Source organism: Pelophylax lessonae (genome assembly GCF_965119305.1).
Source record: "Pelophylax lessonae genome assembly, chromosome: 12".
Taxonomy (NCBI): Eukaryota; Metazoa; Chordata; class Amphibia; order Anura; family Ranidae; genus Pelophylax; species Pelophylax lessonae.
The window spans coordinates 203,200,826-203,221,071 of record NC_138779.1 but is presented as its reverse complement, the minus strand read 5'-3'; the positions used below and the strand labels follow the sequence as shown (position 1 = coordinate 203,221,071).

At 39.8% G+C, this 20,246-nt stretch overlaps 1 protein-coding gene across 1 annotated transcript in view; it reads right to left on the bottom strand.

Moving 5' to 3' along the window:
* LOC309568989 (sialic acid-binding Ig-like lectin 12) overlaps positions 1-20,246 on the bottom strand; it is a gene marked incomplete at both ends in the record, with an annotated part of 46,571 nt that overhangs the window by 11,148 nt on the left and 15,177 nt on the right. The window contains 3 exons of the mRNA XM_082274752.1: positions 3,244-3,363; positions 8,903-9,157; positions 14,832-15,131. Coding sequence (XP_082130878.1) covers positions 3,244-3,363; positions 8,903-9,157; positions 14,832-15,131 — 675 coding nt within the window. The remainder of the gene's footprint in view (positions 1-3,243; positions 3,364-8,902; positions 9,158-14,831; positions 15,132-20,246) is intronic.

The following is a 20,246-nucleotide window of genomic DNA, read 5'->3' as shown; positions in this document are numbered from 1 at the left end:
AGCACCACTTCCTTGGGAGCTGCTGGTTACGGGTTTCCCTGGGTTCCCATGACAGTTTGTCCAAAGTGTTTTAGCTCAGTCAGGAAACAGTCCAGTAGCCTTGGTTTTTTGTGTTATTATTATTTAGAACTTGGATAGGAGAAAGGAACAAGTGGGATACTCCAACTTCATACAACCAAGCACAATTGGCTAGGACGACTTGAAAATGCTGAGTAACGCTGAGTAACGCTAGTCACGGCTAGGCCGCTGCTTTACTTTGCTGTGAAGTATAAGTGAACGAGCTTTCTGAGGTAATCTGTACTATACTGCTGAACAACTTCAGGGCCCCTCCCGGCACCCCCCCCCCTCTTCCCAATCTTTATGGTCAACCACATGGCACCCCCTCCACTGATACACTAGCTAGCTCCTTGATCCCCCGACCCCTCCGGAGCAGTCTCCTCTCTCAGCCAGACCCTTAGGCAAATCCTCTGTTACTGACGATACTGTTTTTCCCAAAAGACTCTGCCAGCAGCTCCACTTGTCAGCACTCTGGATCCTCTGCAGCTCAGCTCCACACCTGGTTCACTAGGCTGACCGCCTGAACCACCTTCCTCACACCTGCAGGAGGAGAGACAGCTGTCCACCTCCTCCTGGGACTTTGCTCCCGCCAAAAGACGTCCTGTCACATGCTCCCTCAGAATTTATTGCCAATCCCAGGATGCATTGCAGCAATGCCCACCCACTGAGACAGCCATAAACCCTGATGTGCTACTGGTTATGTTTCCTCCACTGTCCAACAAGCTCCGTTATTGGATACAGTGGGGACACTCCCCTAGACCCAGTAAATCACACCTGGAAACATGTGACTGGCAAAACTAACAGATCTGGCTCCCCTGATAAGCAGAAGGAACCACGTGATGCTTTTTCCTAGCACCTACCTAGGAGGGTGCTAAGTGTGTAATACAGGATTTATATAGCGCCAACAGTTTATGCAGCACTTTACAATGTAGAGGGGGGAAGTACAATTGCAATACAGTTCAATACAGAAGGAATAGGAGGGACTTGCTCATGGAGCTTACAATCTAAAAGGAGGGGAGGTGGACAAAAAAAAATCTTTGTTCTGATATCTGTGCCTTAAAAGCCCAATTCCAAACCAATTTTGTTAAATGTCATAGCATTGATAGCCTCCAACAGGAGGTGCTGGAGCTAATTTTGCAACAGATTTACAAAAAAATATTTGTTTGTGTACATTGGGGATGCCAAAAAAACAAAACAAAACAAAAAAAACAAAAAAAAAAACAGGTTTTGTTTTTTTTTGTTCACATACATTTTATGTTTTATATTTATTAAGCATTGAATCTGACAATCACCAAACATTTACTGGTAAATCTTCCCACTGCATCCGTTTAAAATTACAGTGATTGGTTTCCCACCAGTGAATATTGGTGAAAGTCACATTCACTGCTTCATAAATATGAAAATATTATTTTCATAATAATATTATTAAATGTTAAGGGTTCACTCTAGTGCAGGGGAAACATTTTAAAATACCCCCCCCCTACACTAAACATCTTCTTTACAATTTAAAATGTTTTTTAAAAGCAGATGCAAAAATGTGCTTCCAGGTTCAGATACAGGTGTTGTGTTTAACTACCTCAGATTTTAGCCCCTTCATGACCAGATCATTTTTTGCATTATTTTAACTGACAATTGTGCGGTCGTGCAACGCTGTACCCAAATAAAATTGATGTCCTTTTATTTCCCACAAACAGAGCTTTCTTTTGGTGGTATGTGATCCCATCTGCGGTTTTTATTTTTTAACAAGAAAAGAGCAAATATTTTTTACATATCCAATAAAAAATAAAAAATAAATAATTTCTTCATAAGTTTAGGCCAATATGTATTCTGCTACAAATTTTTGGCAAAAAAATCCCAATAAGCGCATGTTGATTGGCTTGCGCAAAAGTCATCGCGTTTACAAACGATGGGGTATTTTATGGCATTATTAAAAAATAATTTTACTAGTAATGGTGGTGATCTGCGATTTTTAACGGGGCTGCAACATTGCAGCGGACAAATCAGACCCCTAACTGACATTTTTGACACTTTTTTGGGGACCAGTGACATTACTACAGTGATCAGTGCTAAAACATATGCACTGTTACTGTACTAATGACACTGGTAGGGAAGGGGTTAACATCAGGGTCATTTAAAGGGTTAAATGTGTTCCCTATGAGTACTTTCTAACTGTGAAGGGTTTGACTGCTTAGCAGGATCACCAATCTTTGCCTTCCTCCCTGTCAGTATGGTGATCTGCCTTGTTTACATAGGCAGAACGCCGGTCTGTGTCTCTCGGGAAGGATCATGGGTGGCTGGTGGACATCAGGTCCTCCAGACCCACTGGTTGGCTCCCCCTTCAGCCAATCAGTGTGCGATTGCACCTCTGGCAGCGTGTGCGCTCCCCCTGGAGCCTCTGCACAAAATGACGTACAATTACGTGATTTTGCGCAGGGGAGCTGACTTGCCGCAGTACAAGTATGTTAGACGGTTGGCAAGTGGTTAAAGCGTAACTCCACTTTTGTTTAGAAAAAACATTCCCCTCTGTGTGATCTCTGTACATTGCAATGCTTTTAACAAACTTTGTTGCAGATTCCTAACTTTTGTTATTCGGAAGAAATCATTGTTTGTTCCTCTGTGTCCTTGTGCTGAGTGGGTCTAATGGGAGTGGTTTCATAATTATCTATCAGCTGTGGCAGCTGCAGGGCTCTAATGAGGAAATCTGCTGGGCCTGCATCCATTTAGACGTGTTCCTATTGGGAGTATCTTACCAAAAATTAAATTTTTGTTGCAGGGGATGCCAGAAATCTGACTTGTATCTTAGTGCAGACTTCTGGGAAAATTGGTGAGCCAATCACACAAGCAGGAAATGATGTTTCTGGGGTGTGGTCAGTATACAATCTGTGTACAGAACAGCTCTAGGCGGCCATATTGCATTTTCAGAAAATTACAACAGCTGCAGATTGACAAGGAAAGGTCATTTTTAATAACATTCAATTACAATCTGATTTGTGTCGCAATCGTGCACGCTATATTATTATTTTTTCATTTGTTAATTTATTTTCCCACGAAAGTGGAGTTACACTTTAAATGCATCTCTAGGACATCTCATATGTCCATATATAGTAGCCCCATGACTGATTTTTTTTCAACTACTTTAAAAATTACTTTTTAAAAAGATGGAAGGTCAGATACATTTTTTCTTACCTAGTTTTTTATTCATATGTCTCTTCACGTACCAGAAGACTCCAAATGCAATAAGGAGCAAAATAATAAGGTTACCAGTGACCATCCCAACAATTACTCTATAATCCGCTGACCTGCAAGCTACAAAAATTGACAACATTTAGCCACCATATCATCCGTATGATTTTTTTTTTCTTTTTTTTCTGGATCACGTTTAGGCTCCATTTACAAAGATACTTTAAACCAGTGTTTCTAAACCTTCATTTAAAATTGTGGACAATCTCAAGGCACCCTCCGAAACTATGGATAGTCTTGAGGCACCCCATCCTAAAATGTAAACACTATTCTAAGGGTCCATTCACACTAGCGCGACTTATCAGGCGACCAAGTCGCCTGACAAGTCGCGGTCGCTCGCTCTCCATTGATTAGCACAGGACCCGTTCTAATAGGAGCGACACAAGTCGCTCCGACTTAGAAAAAGGGTCCTGTACTACTTTGGGGCGACCTGAAGGCGACTTGCATTGACGTCAATTATATGAAGTCCGTGCAAGTCGTGCCGAGGTCGCGGTGCACAGCGTGCACCGCGACTTCACAGGTCGCCCCAGCAAGTCGTGTCGCCCCTGTGTGAATGGGCTCTAATAGTTTTACATAATGCAGCAACATCCACACAAGTAGGAGACCCAACCTTGGAGGGGGAAACTGGCACTGACTATTATTCCAGTGTTTCTCTTCTACTCCAGTCTGCTTTAAAAGACAATGAAGAGGGATAACACGGCTCAGGCTAGTCAAAGTAAAAAAAAACAATACAACTACTTGAATGTATGTTTGTGTAAATATATGTTTATTGTTTAACCACTTAAGTATTAGCCTGTATATGTCTCCTCATTACTGGGATGTTTTTCAGTTTTCAGGCATGTGATAGTTTGACTGACAATTACACAGTCATGTAACACTGGAACATTAGTACTCAAATTCATATATATATATATATATATATATATATATATATATATATATACATATTTTTTTTTTTTTTTTTTTAGACACATATTTGCTCATTTACTAAGGGCAAATAGGCTTGTCACTTTTCAAGGATGTTTTCACATTTCAAAGTGAAAATTCTCCTGCAAATTAAGCAATCTATATCTCTTTAGTAAATCAAACTTAAAAAAGCAAAAAAGCAAAAAAAAAAAAAAAAAAAAAAAAACTGGATATAAAATATATAAAAGAAAAAAGGCGAAACATTTTGAAAAAAAAAAAAAAAAATAGCTCTGACTGCCCTCCCCCCCCCAATAACATTGGTGGTCAGTGTGCCCCCATTATGGTTAATGTCCCCTTAAAAAGGACCTCTGGCCAACCCCTCCCCCCCATTTATTTTTTATGACCCGCTTACCTGCTGGGGGCGGTGGCGGGGGACCCGAGAAGAGGAGGATCGGAGCTGCTCTGTGTAAAACCACTACACAGAGCAGGAAAGTAGACAGCCCAGCTGCGCAAAATCACGTACATGTCTGAGGTGCGCGCTCATCGCCGGCAACCCACTCCTGCTGTGATTGGACACGAGGGAGCCAATCAGAAGGTCCGGCAGCTGATCATTCAGAGAAGAGGCAGAACAGCAGTCTGCCTGTGTAAACAAGGCAGATTACTGTTCTGTGATGGAAGAAAATGGAGATCTCGTGTTTCTGCTAAGCATATTCAGCGCAAAACAATCAATATACGCTAAGAGCTGGTCCACACTGCCGCGACTTGTCAGGCAACTTGTCAGCCTGACAAGTCGCGCTCCCTAGCGGTCCATTGACCGCTACAGGACCCGTTCTAATAGGAGCGACACAAGTCGCTCTGACTTAGAAAAAGGGTCCTCTACTACTTCGGGGTGACCTCGGAGCGACTTGCATAGACTTCCATTATGTGAAGTCCATGCAAGTCACTCCAAAGTCATTGTGCATGGTAATGCACAAGTCACCCCCGAAGTCGTGCAGAGTCGTGTCGCCTTAGTGTGAACCGACTCTTATTGTGATTTTTTTTTTTTTACCAAAAATATGTAGCAGAATACATATTGGCCTAAATTGATGAAGAAATTAGTTGTTTTTTTTTTTTACATTTTATTTTTTATTTTATATGTTTTATAACAGAAAGTAAAAAATATTGTTTTTTTTTTTTTTAAAACTGTCGGTCTTTCATCAATTTAGGTCAAGATGTATTCTGCTACCTATTTTTGGTAAAACAAATCCCAATAAGTGTATATTGATTGGTTTGTGCAAAAGGTATCGCATCTGCAAACTAGGGGATAGATTTATGGAATTTTTATTTATTTACTTATTTTTTACTAGTACTGGCGGTGATCAGCTGGCGGCAGACAAATTGAAACACTAACTGACACTTTTCACACTTTTTTTGGGACCAGTGACACCAATACAGTGATCAGTGCTAAAAAAAATGCACTGTCACTGTACTAATGACACTGGCAGGGAAGTTAACATCAGGGGTGATCAATGAGTGTGTGCAACCTAGGGAGTGATTGCTGCTAACTGTGTGGGGATGGCTTAACTGGAGGAAGACAGATCTGTGTTTCTTTTTAGCAGAAACACAAGATCTCCATCTTCCCCTCTCACAGAACGGTGGTCTGCCTCTCCTGTGAACGATCGGTGGGTCCTGGCAGACATCGCATCCACCGAACCTTCTAATTGGCTCTTATTGTGTGCAATCACAGTGGAAGCAGGTCGCCAGCACCCCAGACCCTATGCATGAAATCACCAAGAGGTACATATTTTCGCACACGAGAGCCACCCAACCACAGTATATCTTCGTGGGGCAGTCCATAAGTGGTTAAAGAAGCACTTCATTAAAAAAAGGAATTTCTATTTAATAACCAGCAGCTGTTGAGAAAATCAACACTGTAACTAGAGTATGTAATTACAATATAGCGCATAGAGTGCATGGGTCGGAAGTATGTCATGTAGTGTATAGAGTGTATAGAGTGCAGTGGTCAGGGGTATGTAATGTACAATCTAGTGTATATAGTGCAGTGGCCAGGGGTATGTAATTTACAGTCTAGTGTATAGAGTGTATTGGTCAGGGGTATGTAATGTACAGTCTAGTGTATAGAGTGCAGTGGTTAGGGGTATGTAATGTACAGTCTAGTGCAGTGGCCATACTTATGTAAAATACAAAAAGAAAAAACTATGTACCACACAGCAGAGCATACTGAGTATGGTCAGGAGTTTATAATGCACACTGTAAATAACATGATCCTGACTGCTGCAATCCCTAACCTGCGTCACACATTGCATACTTCTGGCCACTACTTCTTTATACTGCGGTATACATTTACCAATCCTAAACCTTGCTCAGGGGTGTTGCTAGGTGGAAAAAAGAGCAGGGGCTTCAGCATGAGGGTAAATTTGATCCAATGATGCCCCCTTCCGACATCAGAAGGGGGTGTGAAGATCAGCACAGGGGTCCGAACCCCTTTACATTAAACAGCCCCTGTACATCTACACCCCTTTACATTGCATAGCCCTTGTATCTATTGACCCCTTTACATTACTCAGCCCCTGTATCTCTTGACCCCTTTACATTACACAGCCCTTGTACCTCTGCACCCCTTTACATTACACAGCCCCTGTACTTCTGGACCCTTTTACATTACACAGCCCCTGTAATTCTGGACTCCTTTACATTACACAGCCCCTGTATCTCTGCACCCCTTTACATTACACAGCCCCTGTATCCCTGAACCCCTTTACATTACACAGCTCCTGTACCTCTGCCCCCCTTTACATTACACAGCCCCTGTATCTCTGCACCCCTTTACATTACACAGCCCCTGTATCTCTGCACCCCTTTACATTACACAGCCCCTGTATCCCTGGACCCATTTACATTACACAGCTCCTGTACCTCTGCACCCCATTACATTACACAGCCCCTGCATCTCTGGACCCCTTTACATTACACAGCTCCTGTATCTCTGCACCCCTTTACATTACACAGCCCCTGAATCTCTAAACCCCTTTACATTACACAGCCTTCACACCTCTGGACCACTTTACATTACACAGCCCCCACACCTCTGGACCCCTTTTGCATTACACAGCCGGCCCCCCCCCCGCAGCTCTGCCCCTTCATACCTTACTCAGGCATGCAGAGGGGGGAGACACAGGAGTGAAGCAGGAAGAAGGACAGAGGCAAAACTGGAGCAAGAAACAGCCGTGCCAGTGCTGACAGTGGGAGGCGGAAGCTGCCGGAGTTGACTTTCCAAGTTAACCTATTAGCCCTGAGTCCCAATGCCTGGGGTTGGCCGGGAACTCAGGGCTATAGTATACTGTTTGCACACCGTGATTGGTTCTAGGACCACCTAGCAACCAATCACCTGCTGGTTAAGTTAACTCCTCTAGTCTGGTTAAGTTAACCAGCAGGTGATTGGTTGCTAGCTGGTCCTAACAGCCACTTATGGTGTGCAAACTGCATGCTATAGTTCCCGGCCAACCCCAGGCCTTGAGACTCTGGGCTAATAAGTTTTCATGAGCAAAACGAGACCCAGGGCTTTTTTGGGGCCAACTCGGGGCTATAGCCCAGGTCAGCCCCTCCTCCCGATGACACTGCCCTAGATTTCTTTACACTGGGATGTATGTTACATATTCCTGACCACTGTCCTCTGCAGTACATTACATACTCCTGCAGGCTGTACTCTGTAGGATGAGGTGTACTTTGCACACAGATGACTTCTGCACTCCCAGCATACAAAGTTGTGAGATTATATAATGCATAGCACCGCATAGAGAGCAAAATGGTCTGGAATATGAAACATAAAGCTTAATGTACAGGGTACACTGGTCAACAGTATGCAAAATATAACACATCATACAGGGTGCAGGGCTCCGGAATATGTAACATACACCCCAGTATACAGAGTGCAACGTTCAGAAGTACAGTCCAGTGGCCATTAACATGTCACATATGACAGTTAGACGTAATAACACAGCATACAGAATGTGGCGGTCAGGAGATTGTACATGGTTCCTTACAAAACCCACTTGACTGCACTCTTTATGTTATGCCATACATTACATATACTTGACCACTGAACTCTGTATGATTTGCTGTCCCCCAGTAAATCTCCTAATCCCCCAAGAAAAGTAAACAATGCTCCTTCACTTCAGTTTTATTGTCCAGTGATAGACAAATCCTCATCAATCATGGTGACCTCCACCACCACTATCTTTTGTCCAAAAATGCCGCCCCACCACAATAACAATTCACTATGCACCAATACTTCCCCGCTGCTGTTCTCATCACAAATAACAGATCTCCAGGTGGCTGCTGGTTATAAAGCCGGGATGATGGGTGTTGTTTTCGATGAAATATGGCCATGACACCCTGTGTTCGCAGGAAGTAGGTTTATTGATGCCATGGGTGTCATTCAACCCCCATGACAAGCTTTGCTGGATCAACGGTGAGGTGAGTCTGCAGGGTACAGCTCCAGAGATCAGGTGAGTATAGTGACTAGAGCTGCAATTTTTGTTTTATAGAGTAACTTTGGATAAGGTTTCAATTTTTTTTGCCCAAACTGGAATTCGGCTTTACCTTACTTTGATTAAGCAACTAAAGTTGCTTGGCACTGCCCTTTTATCTTTTATTGAGGTAAAATTCAATTTTCAGGTGATAATTGTGACATACTTACAATGTACGGTGATGTTAACACTCGTGGTATTGGTCGAATGACTGTTAGTTGCTGAACATCGATATATCCCGGCATCATTTAGATTAGCATTCTTCACATCGTATTTCAATGTCTGCCCATTCAATGTTCCAGGTAATGTCTTGTCTTCTTTAGTCCAGATAATTGTAGATTCGGGGTTACTGTCCACCGTACAAATAATAGTCTCCGAATCCCCTTCCTTCACAATAATGGGTGTGGTCTCATTTAGGATGTAATCTACCAAAACATGACAAGTTATGAGATTATCCTACATTCCAGGGAGTTCGGTCACACATTACTCATATGTTAATATGTCATAAAATGTTATAGCCAAATGCTGTACACTGAAAGGTAAAATATAACTATTGTTTTGGGCAGAGTGGAATAGGTGATGCTAAAAAGAGTCCAGCTCAGCTTAGCTGTAATTAACCTGTTACTGCGTGTAATCATAATTACTTTTTCAATTTTACAATTGTATTAGAATATATTATTTAACATATAGACAATTAAGGATAGAATAGTGGAAATAGTACTGTATTTTCTGGCGTATAAGACTACTTTTGAACCTCAAAAAAATCCCCCAAAAATGGGAGTACGCCGAGTATAATATCTCCAAGGTAACCTAAGTATAAGTATTACCGGTAGATCATGTAATAGGGCGGTCGTCTTATACGCCCAGTCGTCTTATACGCCGGAAAATATGATAGATAGATAGATAGATAGATAGATAGATAGATAGATAGATAGATAGATAGATAGATAGATAGATAGATAGATAGATAGATAGATAGATAGATAGATAGATAGATAGATAGATAGATAGATAGATAGATAGATAGATAGATAGATAGATAGATAGAGGCTAAGGGCCAGTTCAGACCACATAAAGTCCAGTGCATCCCAGAAAAAAAAATAGAACATGCATTTTTTCTGCACTGGACTGTACTGGAGCATGGTAAAATGCACCAGAATGCACCTAAACACACCAAAGACGCACTGGGAAAAAAACATCTCTGTGACCACCCTGACTATATATATATATATATATATATATATATATATATATATATATATATATATATATATGTATAAGTATGTATATGTATATGTATATATATATATATATAGATATATATATATATATATATATATATATATCTATATATATATATATACACACATACACACAGTAAAACATTGGATTGCGAGCATAATTGGTTCCAGAAACTTGCTTGTAATCCAAAGCACTCGTATATCAAAGCGAATTTCTCCATAAGAAATAATGATTCGTTCCACAACCATTTATTCATAAATCCTTCAGTTTATAGTCCATATAAAAAGATTATAGCAATGCGATGGGTTGTGTAACCATAAAATATCCACCCATAAATGGCCGCCTCCACAAGGGGATTAGAAGCAATATCCAGCAAGAAGTTGAGTGTATAAACGAGAAGAGAGGCGCCTCTAATTGTAGCAATATGGTTACATTTATTGAAGGTTCAACATTTAGCAACTCATATGGTTGATAATTAAAACAGACACATCTTAGTACGCAGGCATCCGGGGTAAAGCTGTCCACATTGACCATTGCTCTTACCACTGTCAGTCTGCAGTTGTGACCGGGAAGACCACCCTGCAGTAGAGCGATCTGAAAGTGAGGCTTTAAGCGCTCGTGGAGCGCAGTGTGGAAGGGATGATGTTGATGACGGTGTGGAGAATGGTTTACGTGGATAGCTTTACCCCGGACGCCTGCGTACTTAGATGTGCCTGTTTTATTCATTAACCACGTGAGTTGAATCTTCATTTAATGTAACAATATTGCTACAATTAGAGGCCCAACCCCTGAAAAACAACCCCACACCATAAAAGCAAGATCCATAAATACATGGATGAGCGAGTTTGGGGTGGAGGAACTTGACTGGCCTAACCTCAACCCGATAGAGCGCAGACTTCTCGTCCAACATCGGTGCCTTACATCACAAATGCACTTCTGGAAGAATGGTCAAACGATCCCATAGACACTCCTAAACCTTGTGGACAGCCTTCCTATAAGAGTTGAAGCTGTTATAGCTGCAAAGGGTGGGGCAACTCAATATTGAACCCTACGTACTAAGACTGGGATGCAATTAAATTTACTGTGCATGTAAAGGCAGGCGTCCCAATACGTTTGACAATATAGTGTGTATATAAACATACATAAATACACACACACACATTATATATATATATATATATATATATATATATATATATATATATATATAGATATATAATTTAAACCAATACAATTTGAGAGAAAGACAGACAAAATAGGTAGAGGAGAGACGGAGACTGTGAGAAGTGTTATGATGGAAATCATATAATTTACCTTTAATTTTGATGGTCACAGCTGGGGGGTCTGAAGAGCACAAACATAAATTAGATACAAGCGTGATTAGTTTTACAACTCTTTGAAGAAGCTTATATATCAGTATGGATGTTAACAAATCAAAACAAGGGGGAAATGACCGTGGCATGTAAACCTTTGTTAAAAAAACAAAACTCCAACCCCACTCTATGCACGCGCAAGGGCATACCTGCCAACTGTCCCGTTTTTCCCGGGACAATCCCGGCAAATAGGAGCCTGTCCCGGGTAATTTACATTGTCCCTGTTAATCAGGGACAATGTAAATCATTTGAAAAAAAAATAAACATTTTTTTTTTATTTTGTGCCACACAGTGTCGCTCTCACCCCAGCTAGGTGTTGTAGTTCTGGCAGCAGGTTGTCTCTCTCTCTCTGTGCCCGCTCACTCTTCCCGTCTGTCGCAAATTTAACGTGTCACCGGAGGCAGGGTGTCAGCATGGTGCACTTTCCAAAATCCGACAAGCTGGAAGCCTCACACTCCATTAATTACTACTATTAATAATGTTTTTTTATAGATATAATTTTTACACCTGTTAATTGATACATATATATCATTTTCTAGCTCTAGATAAATGTGTGTACATATCCGTGTATGTGTATGTGTGTGCATATATATATATATATATATTGCTCAAAAAAATTAAAACAGACCTCAATCCTCAATGGGAAAAACCTCATGCTGGATATCTATACTGGCGTGGACTTGGTATGTGTTAGAATATTATGGACTGGGTAATGTGTTAGGATCTATACTGGTATGGACTATACTGGTATGGACTCTGTAATGTGTTAGGATGATATGGACTGGGTAATGTGTTAGGATCTATATTGGTGTGAACTGGGTAATGTGTTAGGATGATATGGACTGGGTAATGTGTAGGATGGTATGGACTGGGTAATGTGTTAGGATCTATACTGGTATGGACTGGGTAATGTGTTAGGATCTATACTGGTATGGACTGGGTAATGTGTTAGGATCTATACTGGTATGGACTGGGTAATGTGTTAGGATCTATACTGGTATGGACTGGGTAATGTGTTAGGATCTATACTGGTATGGACTGGGTAATGTGTTAGGATCTATACTGGTATGGACTGGGTAATGTGTTAGGATCTATACTGGTATGGACTGGGTAATGTGTTAGGATCTATACTGGTATGGACTGGGTAATGTGTGAGGATGGTATGGACTGGGTAATGTGTTAGGATCTATACTGGTATGGAATGGGTAATGTGTTAGGATCTATACTGGTATGGACTGGGTAATGTGTTAGGATCTATACTGGTATGGACTGGGTAATGTGTGAGGATGGTATGGACGGTAATGTGTTAGGATCTATACTGGTATGGACTGGGTAATGTGTTAGGATCTATACTGGTATGGACTGGGTAATTTGTTAGGAAGGAAAGGATGCCACATTGTTTTATGTAAATGAAAATGATCACCCTACAGAGGGCTGAATTCAAAGACAGGTGAATAAAGTGTGAAATGTGCTCAGGTGTGACCATACAAAAAATGTAATATGTAAATATAAATAAAGTGCAAGGTGTAAATAAGTACAATAAAACCTAATTATACCAGATAGTATAATCGTACTTATTTACACCTTGCACTTTATTTATATTTCCATATTACATTTTTTGTATGGTCACACCTGAGCACATTGGACACTTTAGAATTGCAGGGAATTGTGATGAGAATTTTAAACTTTAGGCAGAAGTAGTGCAGCTGAATGGGAGAATTATTCCAACTCTGCTACTTTGGCCTCAAGTTTTCAATTCCCTTTTAAAATTCCTGTAATTCTCTCTTTATGAAGTAGACCCTATAATCTGATAAGTAGGCGGAGATTAATTATGTGGAGTGGGCGGAGTTTCAGGGAAGTGGATGTGGTAAGTAATTGATAGCTGCGCTGCAAAGTGTCCCTGGAATTTTTTTTCAAATGTTGGCAACTATGCAAGGGTGAAACTGAGCATGCTCAAATGTCCATGAATGTGGGCTTGCATTCTGATTTGTTCAGCTGCCTACTTAAGATCAATTTGTGCTGTTTCTTAAAAAAAAAAAAGGAATCTGCAATTTTACCACTGATCTAGATTGCTTAATAGGCTGTCAGACCTGAAATATATCAATGGTGCTGAGAAAACAGCAGTATCACATTATCACAGTGACACAGTTTCTTAAGAAAAAACAAAAAAAAAAAAACAAAAAAAAAAAAAAATGCTTTACAAATGTGCTTAGCTTCATGAGTGCCAAAAAAAAAAAAAAAAAAAAAACTGAGGGGACCAGGAGAGCCTAATCACATGAGCTGCCATATCTTTTCCCAACATATGTAATGCATGCTTGAGTGACTACAATTTATTTTGAGCAAAAATTGTATTATTTTGCATTTTTTCTTTTTTAAATAATTGCATCTAGTGATATTTTTGTTTATTTATAGGGGATTATAAAGGTAAAAAGATATATATATATATATATATATATATATATATATATATATATATATATATATATATATATACGTATATATATATATATATATATATATATATATAAATAATATATATATATATATATATATATATATATATATATATATATATATATATACATACAATGGGGATCGAAAGATTGGGCACCCCAGGTAAAAATTTGTATTAATGTGCATACAGAAGCCAAGGAAAGATGGAAAAATCTCCAAAAGGCATCAAATTACAGATTAGAGATTCTTATAATATGTCAACAAAAGTTAGATTTTTTTCCCATCATTTACACTTTCAAAATAACAGAAAACAAAAAAAAATGATGTCTGCAAAAGTTTGGGCACCCTGCAATTTTAACTTCTGTATCCCTGTTTATACCTCTGTGCGGAGCAAGTCTAATGGGAGTGGTTTCATAGTTATCTATCAGCTGTGGCAGCTGCAGGGCTCTAATGAGGAAATCTGCTGGTCCTGCATCCCTTTAGACGTGTTCCTGTTGGGAGTATCTCACCAAAAAATGACATTTTTGTTGCAGGGGATGCCAGAAATCTGACTTGTATCTTAGTGCAGACTTCTGGGAAAATGGGTGAGCCAATGACACAAGCAGGAAATGATGTTTCTGGGGGTGTGGTCAGTATACATTCTGTGTACAGAACACCTCCAGGCGGCCGTATTGCATTGCATTTTCAGAAAATTACAACAACTGCAGATTGAAAGGGAAAGGTAATTTTTGATAACATTCAATTACAATATGATTTGTGTCGCAATTGTATATGCTATATTTTTTTTTTTTTATTTGCTGATTTTTTTCCCCACAAAAGTGGAGTTACCCTTTAAAGATGGAAGTTTTCTTCCTCTTTAAGCTATTGTCTGACAACTAGAGACAGAAGTTCTCACTACCCTGTTAGGAGAGGATACTCATTATGGTAAATATCTAATTGTATTAATTTTTTTTAATCTTTCTTCTAACAAAATGACCAATTGTTTCTGGATACTGACAGATTATGGCAAGATACATAAACATGAACTTACATTCAACATTTAAAATAATCTGCTTTTCGGTTGATGTAGAACTTGCTTGGAAGTTCACAATACAAGTTAAGGATGACTTGTGGTGTTGCTTGGATGGAGTGAATGTGATATTGGAGTAGTATGTCCTGTTACCATCTGGATGGACGATTGGATAAGTAACACTCGTCCCCTGTACTCCTCCACTCCAACTTATCAGAGGAGCAGAGCCGTTGCATCTTCCGGGACTTTGGCAGGTCAATGTCACCTCCTTACCAGCCAATAAATTCTTCATCGGAGTAATCACTGGTTTTTCTGTCAGTTCTTTTAAAAAAAAAAGGAGGAACTTATTAGGTGAAGGTAAAGCTCTACCATTACCCTTATGTATAAATGTTTCATTAATGACTTCACATTTTACTGCTCTTGTTTACAATCGGTATGATATTTTCCACCGTAGATCCCAGGTCACTTTGCATTCAAACCAAAGTAAGAAGCCAGCCTTTAAATGCCTTCTTGCCTGCCCCAGTGTTCAGTTTTTTTTTTGCTCTAATACAGCCAGGAAGTGGGAAGGTCTACCAGTTTTGGACCGGAAGGATTTGCCCCCTTAATGATCAGGCGTTTTTTTGCGATTCGGCACTGCGTTACTTTAATGGAAAATTGCGCGGTCATGCGACACTGTACCCAAATAAAATTGATGTATTTTTTTCCCCACAGATAGTGCTTTCTTTTGGTGGTCTTTGATCACCTGTGCAATTTTTTATGTTTTGCGCTATAAAAAAAAAAAGAGCGACAATTCGGAAAAAAAAATATATATATATATTTTTCACATTCTGCTATATAACATTCCCCAAAAAACAAAATTTAAAAATCTAGATTTTTCATCCTTTTAGGCCAATTTGTATTCTACTACATATTTTTGGTAAAAAAAAAAAAAAAATCAAAATAAGCGTATTTTGATTGGTTTGGGCAAAAGTTATTAAATCTACAAACTAGGGGAAAGATTTATGTCATTTTTATTGTTTTTTTTTTTTTTACTAGTAATGGCGGCAATCTGCAATTTTTAGCGGGACTCCCACATGGAAAAAAAATATATATTTAATAAAAAAATTCATTTCCCCCCCCCCCAAATATATATGAAATATATTTGAAATGCTACAATTTGGGCCATATTCAATATATTTCTAAAAATTGTTCCCTAAATATATTGGAAATATATTTTTCTTCCATATGGGCTGCGACATTGCGGCGGACAGGCCGGACCCCTAACAGACATTTTTGACACTTTTTTTTTTGGGGGGGGGGGTGGCAGTGACATTACTACAGTAATCAGTGCTAAAAATATGCACTGTTACTGTAATTATGACACTGGCAGGGAAGGGGTTAACACTGTGGGTGATCAAGGGTTTAAATGTAAGCCTAGGGTAGTGAGTCTAACTGTATGGGGTGGGGCTTAGGAAATGACCATAGAGACCTGTGATCCTATATAGAAGGATCACAGGCGCTCTGTGATCATTCCGGAGAGAAACACAGCTGACCGTCCTTCTCTCTCAGCGGGGAGCGATTGCGGGTGGCCGGCGGCAATCCCGACCACTGACCGCTGTCGAGTGGGGGCAGGACCGCACCGTCGGTGGCGTGCGCTCGCCCCCAGCACCAGGCACGCGACCAACGTAGTACTACGTCAGTTCACACAGGAGGAGCTGCCTGCTGCAGTAAAACTGCGGCGGGCGGTCCTTAAGTGGTTAATCAATGTTACTTTTGTTGTAGTAGGCTCAGGCTGTACATTAGGGATCTGATAACTGCGGCCCTCCAGATTTTGCAGAACCACACGTCCCATGATGCATTGCAAGACTCTGACAGCCACAAGCATGACACCCAGAGGCAGAGGCATGATGGGACTTATAGCTTTGCAACAGCTGGAAGGCAACAGTCTGCACATCCCTGCTGTACATTGTACAGAAATATAATTTCACAAGAGGTTCAGGGCATAACCCAGACATGTTATTTCATGGAATTTTGCATTGTTAAGGTGACACTAAATAATATCCTTATTTTTCAAAAATAACATCCACTTCTTAATTGCCCTGCAATCTGCCCTATGCACACTACAAATCCCATAGTCCATAGTTTATCTCAGGAGTGAAAAAGAGAGGGTGGCTATGTTCCTACATACAGGGCGATCATGGAGAACAAACGTAGTCACCCTCTAACAGGAAGTCAGATCACAGCAGGAAAAAAAAAAAAATGGAGATTTAGAGAAGGCTGAGAGCAATAGAAAGGAATTTCTTAAATTAGGAATTCAATTTTTTTAATAATTTTCCGACTGCTTACCGCATATTTACTAAGGCAGATCGGCCCTATTGTGAGAAATCATGTACCTGTACTATATTTTGTGCAATAGCCACAAATTGACGTGCATGCACCACCGGAGGTGCGATCGCACACTGATTGGACACAGGGGATGCCAATCAGCGGGTCCGGCAGACCCGATGTTCGCAGGTTACTCGCAATCGTTCCCGGGAGAGGCAGAATGGCGATCTGATTATGTAAACAAGGCAGATCACCGTTCTGACAGGGAAGAAGATAGAGATGTTGTTTTCTTGCTAAGCAGGAACAACGACCTCTGTCTTTATCCAGTCAGAGCAACCCCCACACAGTTAGCAAGCACTCCCTAGGGACATACATAACCCTTTGATTGCCCCTGATGTTAACCCCTTCCCTATCTGTAGAGGTTTGAATCCCACAGGGATTAATATAGCGCTTGCTTCTAATTAGTCAGGGGTGAGCAATTCCTTGTACACACACCTGAGTAGTGAACAATCAAGTGAAGAAAATTAATCTCCTAAAGGTGATAGCAAAAATTGTATAAACATATGATAAAGTGCAAAGTGCTAGGTGAAGTTAATTTACATCAATAAATAAAATTAAAATCAATTCATCAAATTATTATAAAAGTCCCAATGTGAAATTTCTTCGTGATCTTGTGCAAATAGTGTCCTAGTAATATTTCTCCAATATTTCAGCTGCTGGTATAATCGGCATAGGTTGTAACATAAGGGGTGCACACTCACCAGACTTGTTGGGTCTCGAGTACCATATAGACCAAGACCTTACGAGCTTATGGCTTCCCAAGCCTGTAGGTAAGCTGTAAGCTTCCGGGTAGCCTGGTGGGACGCAAACCGGCAGTCGCCGCTCTCCACTCCCAGGAACTTACCCATAGCTGGCGTTCACTTATTTTTACTTGCTTTTACTCGATTCTTACTTTATACAATATATTTTAACGGCAAATTAAAATAAAACACGTTTTAATGGTACTGCACTATCGGAGCACTTTTTTTGTCCTTCTCTTGATCTGGACTTGGAGGATCAGTCTTCAAACACAGGAGTATCACGGACCAGAGTGAACCATAGAGCCCAGCAGTTACCTACAGGCTTGGGAAGCCATAAGCTCGTAAGGTCTTGGTACTATATGGTACTCGAGACCCAACAAGTCCGGTGAGTGTGCACCCCTTATGTTACAACCTATGCCGATTATACCAGCAGCTGAAATATTGGAGAAATATTACTAGGACACTATTTGCACAAGATCACGAAGAAATTTCACATTGGGACTTTTATAATAATTTGATGAATTGATTTTAATTTTATTTATTGATGTAAATTAACTTCACCTAGCACTTTGCACTTTATCATATGTTTATGCAATTTTTGCTATCACCTTTAGGAGATTAATTTTCTTCACTTGATTGTTCACTACTCAGGTGTGTGTACAAGGAATTGCTCACCCCTGACTAATTAGAAGCAAGCCCTATATTAATCCCTGTGGGATTCAAACCTCTATATACTTTAAACTATAGCAGCTGCTAATTAATATTTATCCACTTATTTAATAATATATTTATACACATCACTAGTTACACATTTATTTATTTATTTAGGCACTCCCTATAATTAGGCTCTCCAGAGGCGCGAGGGTATATACTAATTTAGTATATCATTTTTACCCTTCCCTATCTGTGTCATTAGTACAGTAACAGTGCATATTTCTAGCACTGATCACTGAAATAATGTTCCTAGTCCCCAAAAAAGTGTCAAAAGTGTCAGTTAGGGGTCCAAATTGTCTGCCGCAATGTCGAAGTACCACTAAAAATCTCTGATTGTCGCTATTACTAGGAAAATAAATAAATAAATAAAAATTCTATAAAAATATCCCATAGTTTGTAGAAGCTATAACTTTTGCACAAACCAATCAATATACCCTTATTGGGGAGTTAGTGTGAAGCTATCCCTAGGTCACCTAACAGGTACCTAAATATGCAGAGATCGGTGGGTTTCTGGTGAGGTGAAGAGGCTCTCTAGAAACCACAGAGAGAAAACAATAGAGCAGGCAAATTAACCTCTTGCCGACCGCCCACCGTAGTATTACTGCGGCAGGGCGGCTCGGCTGTGCAAAATCACGTGGTACTACGTGATTTCGTGCACAAGGTTTCAGTGATCTCTCTGTGCATGTCACAGAACCCTTCCCCCCACACAGTCAGCAAGCATATTTAGGCACACATTAGCCCCTTTGATAAACCCCCCGTGTTAACCCCTTCCCTGCCAGTGTCCTTTATATAGTAACAGTGCATAATATTTAGCACTGATTACTGCATTAATGTCACTGGTCCCCAAAAAGTGTCAAAAATATCAGTCAGGAGCCCGACCTGTCCGCCGCAATGTCGCATTCCCGCTAAAAAACACTGATCGCCGCCATTAGTAATAAAAACAGAAAAATAAATAAAAATTCCAAAAATCTATCCCGTAGTTTGTAAACATTATAAAATTTGCGCAAACCAATTAAAATACGCTTTTTGGGATTTTTTTTTTTTTTACCAAAAATATGTAGCAGAATACAAATTGGCCTAAACTGAAAAAAAAATATATATTTTTTACATTTTTTTTATTGGGAATGTTTTAAAGCAGAAAGTAAGAAATATTGCGTTTTTTTTTTTTTTCAAAATTGTTGCTCATTTTCTTTTTTTATAGCGAAAATCTAAAAACCACAGGGGTGTTCAAATACCACCAAAAGAAAGCTCTATTTGTGGGGAAAAAAAGGACATTGATTGTATTTGGGTACAGTGTCGCATGACCGCGCAATTTTTAATTAAAAAAACGCAGTGCCGAATCGCAAAAAATGGCCTGGTCATTAAGGGGGTAAAACCTTTGAGAGCTGAAGTGGTTAAAAAGGAAAGGAAAAAAGAAAAAAATTTTATTTGATAATCTCTTTGTTTGCTTATAATAACTCATCATTAACAACTGCTTCATGTAATTGAAGTTGTTGTGGCTACAAAACAAACTGTTTATCAATATCAACTGAAGATCATTTATATATTATAAAGAAGTCATACTTTGGTACATTTCTTGTAAAAAAAAAAAAAAAAATCAGTGGATTTGTAATAAAAT